The sequence below is a fragment of the Carica papaya genome, chromosome 8 (assembly GCF_054855325.1).
Source record: "Carica papaya isolate Zhongbai chromosome 8, ASM5485532v1, whole genome shotgun sequence".
Taxonomy (NCBI): domain Eukaryota; kingdom Viridiplantae; phylum Streptophyta; class Magnoliopsida; order Brassicales; family Caricaceae; genus Carica; species Carica papaya.
In genome coordinates, this window is record NC_142316.1 from 26,472,497 (window position 1) to 26,481,448 (window position 8,952).

Below are 8,952 nucleotides of genomic sequence, written 5' to 3' on the forward strand. Positions count from 1 at the left end.
CCATAAAGGTGTTCAAAATTGAATTCCGAGCAAATGGAGAAGTTTTTACCTTTTTTGGCGGTTGGAAGTGCCTCCGGCGTGGCGGCAGGTGGCGGCGGCTGGGTCTTCTTCTTCGGCGAGAGTGTCTGACGGCTAGGGTTAGAATTTGATGTGAAGAAGGTTATTTAAACCCGTCTTCTTTTAATCAAGGCCGTCCATCGCGTTTGTTCTGAACCGTCCAATCACGATTAAATAGGAAGTAGATCTGGACCGTCCGATCGCGTCGAGAGAGTGCACGCATCTGGGCCGTCCATGCACATGAAAGCGGATATGGGTTGTCCAATCGTGGGCACGTGGATCGCCCGCGTGGCCTCTTGCGTGGCACCGCATTAGCGTCCGTTGCCACGCGGCGCGTTCTAATTTGTCGGAGCTGCTGACCGGGCATCCTACGTGGTACAACTTTCTTAAATTATATTTTGACCCATCAATTTCTGATTTTTCTTTCAAAAATACTTTCAGATCCCAAATTTTCACATATTTTTTCTAAATTATTTTTAATTTCATATTCCTTCAAACTTATTTCATTTTTACACTAAATTAAAATTAAAAAATTTTAAAAATTATATTTATAAATTAATTTAAATTACATAAGAAATTAATTTGGGCATTACATTAAGAATTAATTAGTAGACACGTGTCAATTTGCAAAAAGGTTCAAAGATACATGTGAATAAGAAACAAAGTCATTGCTTTATACAACTGAGATTGATCCTAAAAAATTGAATTTATTTACAATACATTTTATCTTACAAATGGGCACAAGCTCTCTTTTTGGGCAATTGTAATCTTTTTTTTTTAAAGTATTTTTTAGTTGCCACAATGTCTTAAAAGATTAATAAATATACATAAAAAATATAATAAATTATTAAATTTACTTCTAAAAATGTAGTATTTATTATAATTTGATATTTAGTATTTTTTATTTATTTTAAATATTTAATTTTTTATGTACGAACAAAAAAAAATTAAAAATTAAAAATTTTACTTAAATTCTTTACATAAAAAAATAACATTGACTAATTAATAAATTTAAAAATAATAAAAATAAATATAATAATATTACCAATTTATTAGCCTATTAATTAATTAAAATAATTTTTAATGCTATTTTTTTTATAAAAAAAACATTCAAATGCAACTCTAGTTATTTTAACTTTTTTTATTAGAAAATGAATTACTAAAAAAAAAATAATAATTAAATTGTAACAAATATTAAATTTAAAAAAAAAATAATTTATTGCTCATACATTATCGCAGTAGATTCTCAATAGATTCTAATATAAAATTCAGTGTCTGAAAAAATAATTACATAAATGGTTATCAATTTTCATATTTAGTGAAGGTGAAATTACATTTTTTTTTAATTATATAGAACAAACTATTTAACATAATAAGAGAAATATATAGTTTATTTATTTATATGCTAAACATGGTAAGTGCAAAACTAAAAAAAAAATAAAAAAAAAGGCAGAAATAATAAATCACTGTTTCTTTTTTAAAAACAAAAAATCACCTTATACATATTTTATACTTGTATATATTTCCAAAAATCCCACATATCCAATAACTATATTTACATGTTTAACTTATAGCATCTAATCCAGATGATACTATAATACTTGTGTACAAAAATTTAGTTCAAATAATACAACACTTTTCAAATTTTGTCTATTAAGGTTTGGTAATCTGTAATCTTTACCATCACGAGGGGAACCTCAATGAGGTTGAATTTTAGTCTGAGTCAAATTATGGAAGATGAATCTGTAATCTTGACCGTCAGTATTCACAGACCCCTAATCTCAAACTGGTGATTTAGTGAGAGATCAATACACTCCCCAAAACATATAGAATCTACGTTAAGCAAAAGAGGCATGGAAAGTGAAACCATGCAGCCCTGCCTCACAAAAACTACCAACTCAGATAACCTCTTACTCCTAAAACTTACATTACACAAACTTCTATAGTACATCAAAAAGCTGTAGAAATATATTTTCATCGCATCCACATTCAGCCAACAAAAAACAAAAGTTTACCCTAGCATACCTGTACATCTAAATACACTTGCAGGCCACTGTTCAGCAATACAACACATCCATTCAAGAACTCCACCAGCTCCTATCATGTGTACTATCTCCTTTTAAGCTACAAGTCACCTGAGGAATAGGACACAACAACAGAGAACATGAGAACATACTACGGAAACAGAGGTAGTTTTAACTTTTTAGGCCATTAATAAACGTAGTTTAACTTTTTAGGCCTTTATTGTTATCACAAGCATGGACATGTGGTTTAATGCTTTTTCCCACATAGTACTTCTTGGAGATTTGTTGTTCTAGATGATTGTTATATACCCTACCTGTAGCTTGTGTCATTTAGCTCGGAGTCTTAGGCATCTGCTCCATGGTCGTACAAGTAAGAAGTCAACAATGAGGATGTAGCGAGTAATATTGATATGGTATCCATTTTTAATTCTTATTGGCATACTTGTAAACTACTTCGTCAGTTCTACTGTCAGTTAAGTTATTGGCATAATATTATAGATATGGCTTGAACGTGCCAACTTGAGTAGGGCATATGCAAACTGATAATTAAGGCATCGATTCGTAATAGAAATATTTTAAATAGAAACAAAATAACAGGATCAATGCCAGCCACCGGCATTCAAAGTAGCATGATGCAACTTCCATATATAGCTAATGAGTCGCATCTTTAAAACTAAACAAGCCGCATACTTGTGGCAAGACTTCATCCTTGATCATTCTCGAGCCTAGCAAGGATCTTGGAGGAAAAAAGGATCATAACCTTGCACAGTATTATAGATATGGCTTGAACATGCCTACTTGGATAAGCACATGCAAACTGATAATTAAGTTATTGACTCGTAATAAAACGATTTCGCATAGAAACAAAAATAACAGGAATAATGCCAGCCACCTGCATGCAAAGTAGCATAATGCAACTTCCACAGATTGCTATAAGTCGCATCTTTATAACTTCCAAACCAGTTCCCAGTTCCCAGTTCCCCAAGAACGGAAACTACAAAATTACAACATTACTTTAGGACAATAACTCTTCGGACATACTATCTGTAGCAGACAGTATGGAGGCATAATTGGGTCAAAAAAATAAAGGAAAAAAATGGTTAATATGACCATTTTGTGTGCTTCGGACATACTATTCTAAAGTTCCTTGAGATACCCTCGTAAAATCTAGCATATCATTGTGTTTTGATAGTCTTTGCAGTAAAAGTCCATATAAAGCAAAATAACCAGCTGGGTAATTAAGAGACAGAATTAGGAAGGTAGAAAACTCTGACCTTTATAGAAAGCATGAGTTAGAAGAGGTCATCATATGCACTTGCCTCCGAATCAACACTAATAAAAGTAACCTCCGCATTTTGGTGACTCACAGTTGCACTTTTTCTTCATTTGCTCTGTTTTCTCTGGTGGCACCACGCCATAATTATAAGTCAACTCTGTCATTGGAGGAATGTGTCTGATAGCATGAAACACAACGTGAACACGAAACTCCTTGTTACTTTCACGCACAACAGGCTGCCAGAAAACGTTAGGGGAGCAACTGTGATTCATGAAACGAGCCACATTACCATCACCTTTAGCACTAATAAGCAATGGAAATGGAATCTTTGGGGTCTCATTAGAGTCACCAGCCAGAATACCTACTGGCTGGTAAGTACGGGTAGCATCGAAAATGTACTCATCTTCACATATTTTGTTCTCTTCCACTTTAGAAATATCAAGAACTACCCCGGCATATTCACATATGAATGCTCCTCCACGGATGGGATCCCAAGATCTAAGGGCCCAACCTTTATCCTTAGTTTTGAAAACCTCAAAACGAACTTTTAAACCCCCTTGAGACACACGGTTCCTGCAAGTACGAGGACATTTGCAGGAAGAGCCACATTCGTATATCAATGATTTTTGGCTCACAATTACCCCATTTAAAATGTAGGGAAGAGAGCCTCTGTTTCTTTGGGTACATAGACATTTAGGATTATTAGGGAGACATCCGCCTTGGCAAGTACAACCAGCATAATTTTCCAGTGAATTTATAGATTCTGGATATTTGATACTACATGAGTAAGTGAAATGTGCAGGCCACTTCTCATCATCAACATCATTTACAAGAGAAACCGGTATGCTTTCTACACCTGAGGTTAGATCTGGTAAGATAAGTCCAGTTCTAGAGGCAGTTCCCTCTCTCCATTGCATTATCGATTTCCACATCATGAATGCTTCAGGCTGGCCAGGTATCCTAATCAGCTTATGCTTGAAAACGTTGCAACCAGACTTCCCCTTCTCAGTCCATGACTCCTCGATTTTATAGAGCCCATCATAGACATAAATCTTCCCAGTTGGATTTGCGAGATCCTTTATACCTCGTATAACTCTTATCTCATTACCTCGACGGGAGCTTTTGTCCAGAGCTAGGTTTCCCCTCTCCAGTTTCTGATCCATTACTTCCTTATCTCTACTATTAATGTTCCCACCTTGTCCACTGTAAATCAGGACATCCCCATCTTCCACGTTATCCTCGTAACCACCCGATGAAACAATGCTAACGGCCAAAGGCTCTTCTTCTTGACTGGTCTTGACACCAATATAATCAATCCCAGCCATAGACGGAGCATGCAAACCAACCAAGCACAATTCCATCCTGAAAAAGAAAATATCGCCAACTTCAACACCAGGTACAGCCCCAATTCTCTTTTTCACATTTGTCCGAATCCCCTTATTCAACAAGACTGTACCAGCTTTTAAATCAGGTCGTCTTGCAAACCCTGGAGTTAAGACCTTTGCTTCTTCAATTTGTGTTATTTTCCTTCGCAGCGAATCATATATCAGCAGTGCATATCCTACAGATTCCTTGTCCCCGTCTGCATCTCGAACTGAATCAAATGACATGATATTAGATGATGCAAGAATGTTTTCAACTATTGTATCTAGATCAACCTCGGTCGAGACAAGAGTGGATTCTTGGCGTCCCCTACTCTTCCTCTGTGACTTCTTCTTTGGCCTTTCGTCATCATAGCCATCTTCATCTTCTCCAGCAGCCCCACCAACAAACTGTTTTCTAGTATTCCTCTTACATGTTCCTGGTGTTGAATATGAGGGAGTTTGAAAAGCATTTAGAGGAACTGCATTTGAAATCGGAGGGCTATAACCGAAAGGCTCAGCTTGATTAGGCGCATCACAGGGTGTTTCTTGCAAGCCATAAAAAGGGTAAATTGGGGTCAACCCCGGTGGGAAAGGACCTGTGGGAGACACACAAACAAAAGGAGCTGCCACTTGGGGAATGGCAGATGAACTGGCATTTGGAGATGAAAATATAGGATTAATGCATCTTAATGGTCTAACATTCAAAACCCTGGACTTATCAAATTGCCCGGAAGAGGGAGTTGAGTCTTGGCCTAGGTTTTCTTCCATTAAACACCTTAAAGCACAAAATAAACTGGGGCTGTCAACAAACAGCAACTCCTCTCACCTGTCGTCCACTAATCTCTCCTGTAACATAAACAGCGAACAAAAGTTGATCTAACGAATTACTTCTCCCACAACAAGAACAGTAGCTTTCCACAATCATCTAATATATCCAATCGCAGGCTTCGGAAAAAGAAAAAAAAAGAATAAAAAGGATTCCTGCAACATGCAAGCAGATACACAGATGGAAATTAAAGAGTGAGGCATCGAAAGTAATAACACAATTCAAAATGGAAAAAGTAAACCCAAAATCTACCAATTTAGACTGACCCCACAAACACGTTGTTAGGGTTTCAGGGCATTTTAACTGATATTCTCCATAACTAAAACGTTGCGAGCATAAATCAAACATGGTGGAGTTAAGATCTTTAATTCGAAACAAGACCCGCGTGAGATAAGATACGAAAAATGACTTCACAAAAAAAAAATCTGAAAATTGATTAGTTCAAGAAAATCAAGATATATATAGGAACATGTACATACATATAATGACCTATCAGATGCTGAGAAATGGGTAGACGACGAAATGGGGAAGAAAAAGAAGGCGATCGTAAGAAACGAAAGTTTCTCACCTTCAAATTCAGATATTCTGTTTGGAGAATATCAGTCTTCAGACCATTGGAATTCTTGCTTTGCCCAAGACAATTTCTTCAATCTTCCTTTCTCCCCCAACTAGCTTACTGTTCAATATTTCAAACTCTAATTTTTGCGTCTTTTTCCTACAAGTCTGTATTTTGGCTCTCATTGTCTGAACCGGCGGCTTCCTCTATTTATAGCTTTTTGACAATTTTTAATAGATATAAATATTATTTTATATATTAAAAAACATTTTTCAAATTTAAGTTTTTTGCATGAGTTAAATTATTATTTACATGAAATTAGGATGTCAATATATAATTATTTACTTTATTTTATTCAATTATACATAATATAAAAAGTTTAATTAATTAGATGAAAAAAATAAATAAATATTATGATAATATTTTATAAACGTCATTTATAACATTAAACATTAGAAAAGGAAAAGAATCTATATAATCATCACGCAGCAGCTGGTACAACGTATCTGCTTTCTTCATAAATGCATGTAATCTAATTATATGGTTACGGGAGCTGCTGTGGGTAAATATTATCATCTTAACTATTTACAAATTATTTATCATTTAATATAGATAATGCATTTTATAGTCTTTATTTAATTATTTTATTTTATATAAAATAAAAATTAGATAAGATGGTATTTAACGTTCTAATACAAAACTCATGATCAATAATACGATCTAAAACTTACATATATACATACAATTAACATCAAAATTTGTTCATAAATGAACTCTTCTTTTTACTCACAATCAACCTGTGTTTGTAATTAAGGTAATAAATATAAACGAATTGATTAAAATAATTAAAATTAATTCAAGAGAATATATTGATGAAAACATTATAAGTTACCTTAATATAGGAACATCAATTTCTTACTCAACAAAAAGGTTGAAGATAAACCTCACAAGTTAACATGTATAAAACTTTATATTTTGTTGACTTTAAATTCGAATGATCTACAATCAATTATTATGGATTATTTATAGTTGTAGGCGTGAGAAATACAATAGAAAGTGATATCCCTAATTAATTATAAATATTTATATAGTGAAGTAAATCAAAAATAATAATTACATATAAATAAAATAAGAACTAACTAATGGAGATATAATAGTCTATCTTGAATTAAAGAAGATTTATTGTCGATTTTGTTGAGATGTGGCTGCTCATGAAAAGATTATTGAATTAAATATGATATGCAATTAAAATAGGGAAAAATATCTTAAAGACTATTCAACGATGAGAAGATTTCTTACTTTCTTAAGAATTGTAGTGAATCCTTCATGATATTAAGGAATCCAACCCATGATGAAACCACTTGATTTGATGAAGATCTTTGAGTTGAATAAGAAAAATTAGGGCCAATCATGCTTGAGGTAAAGAAGACATATAGAATATGTTCATAATCTTGTATTAAATGCTTTTGATTTTCCACATGACGATATTTCTTCTTTGGAAAGATAGGATCGGCTAGAGAGGATTTGCATTTGATTGGTTGTTGAATTTCTTGATCTTGTGGAGGTTGGTTGCCATTTTGATGGGCCATTAAAGAGTAAAAAAAATTTCTTAGTTGAGAGAATAATCCCTCATAGATGGGAAATTCTCTCATGAATGGGAGAGATTTTCCCACATACTTGAATTAGTTTTGCTCTTCCATCATCTCCCTTGACTTGTTGGGCTTGAGTTTTTCCATTTCAAGGCCTTCACAGTGTGGCTCAAGGTTTACTGCTTCATGGATCTATCCCTCAACATAAATTTGAAAGTCCTCATTAAATTTATTGGCCCACGTTGATGTGAGCATGAGCAACTTTGACTATTCAAGAAACCAATCAAACTTAGGAGGTCACGATTTTGGCTATCCAAAGATAGTTCTTAGTGGCCAAGCCCATCCAAAAGAAGCTCCAAGCAACAAAACATGTCTAAAGAAAGGCTTGGACACATACATAATGAACTTGGGCCACATGGAAGAAGTATATTAAAGACAAAATGATCAAGCATAAGAACATGGACTAATAAATTCAAGGAAGACTTTAAAATCTATGTTAAATGATGGATCTATAAAGAAGAGAGACTTGACACAAAAGTGGAAGCCCATAAAAGGATGAAAGCAAGCCCATTCGACCAAGGGCAATAAGGGAAATGCAACTTACTCCAAGTAGAATAAGGAACTAAGGGAAATAGGAAATAAAATATTATCATGCGTGAAGAATCCCAACCCGAGAAGGATTCTCACCTAAGTGAGAATTTTTATTTTTTTTTCTTCTCTATAATCCTACTAAAAATACAAGAAAGATCACTCATTCAAGTGAGCATCAGTAATTAATTTCAAGATCTTTCTAAATCAATCACAGTCTTCCAAAAAAAAAAAAAAAACTAAATCTCCACAATTAATGAAGATCTCCACCGTTTAAAAAGTTTTCACAAAGAAATGACATATCTACACTATTATGGTTATAATCTTCCTAATTATAATTTTATTTATATTCTAGTTTTAATTTGATTTTCTATATAATTTATTATAATTAATTTAGTAGGTTTATTTTCTTGAGTTTTTGGTAACCTACAACTGTAAATAGACATTCAATTCATGGTTCTAATCATCAAGTTTCAGAATAATAAAATTATAAAGTTTTTAACTTTCAACGAGTGAGGTGTTTTTTATCCTTTCTATTGAGCAAGGAATTGATTCAACTTATCAAGGTAATATTGTGGTATTTTTCTAATTTCTTAATTTTTCTGTTTACTTTTGTTTTTATCATTTATTGACAGTGAGTTAAATAGAAAGAATTTATTTAGAGATTAAGTT

General features: G+C 33.5%; 1 protein-coding gene across 4 annotated transcripts; it reads right to left on the minus strand.

The window, feature by feature from the left end:
• Window positions 1–1,682: 1,682 nt before the first annotated feature.
• Window positions 1,683–6,304, minus strand: LOC110817121 (histone-lysine N-methyltransferase, H3 lysine-9 specific SUVH1-like). 4 transcript variants are annotated; one of them, XM_022045530.2, is made up of 3 exons: window positions 6,116–6,304; window positions 3,356–5,567; window positions 1,683–2,192 (listed from the first exon to the last, which is right to left on the minus strand). In XM_022045530.2, the coding sequence occupies exon 2, from the start codon at window positions 5,487–5,489 to the stop codon at window positions 3,414–3,416; it is 2,076 nt and encodes a 691-aa protein (XP_021901222.1). In that variant the 5' UTR covers window positions 5,490–5,567; window positions 6,116–6,304; the 3' UTR covers window positions 1,683–2,192; window positions 3,356–3,413. The 4 variants fall into 4 exon arrangements, with proteins under 4 accessions (XP_021901222.1, XP_021901220.1, XP_088065645.1 ...); XM_022045528.2 differs by having other exon boundaries at window positions 3,356–5,702; XM_088209519.1 differs by having other exon boundaries at window positions 6,027–6,304.
• Window positions 6,305–8,952: the final 2,648 nt, after the last annotated feature.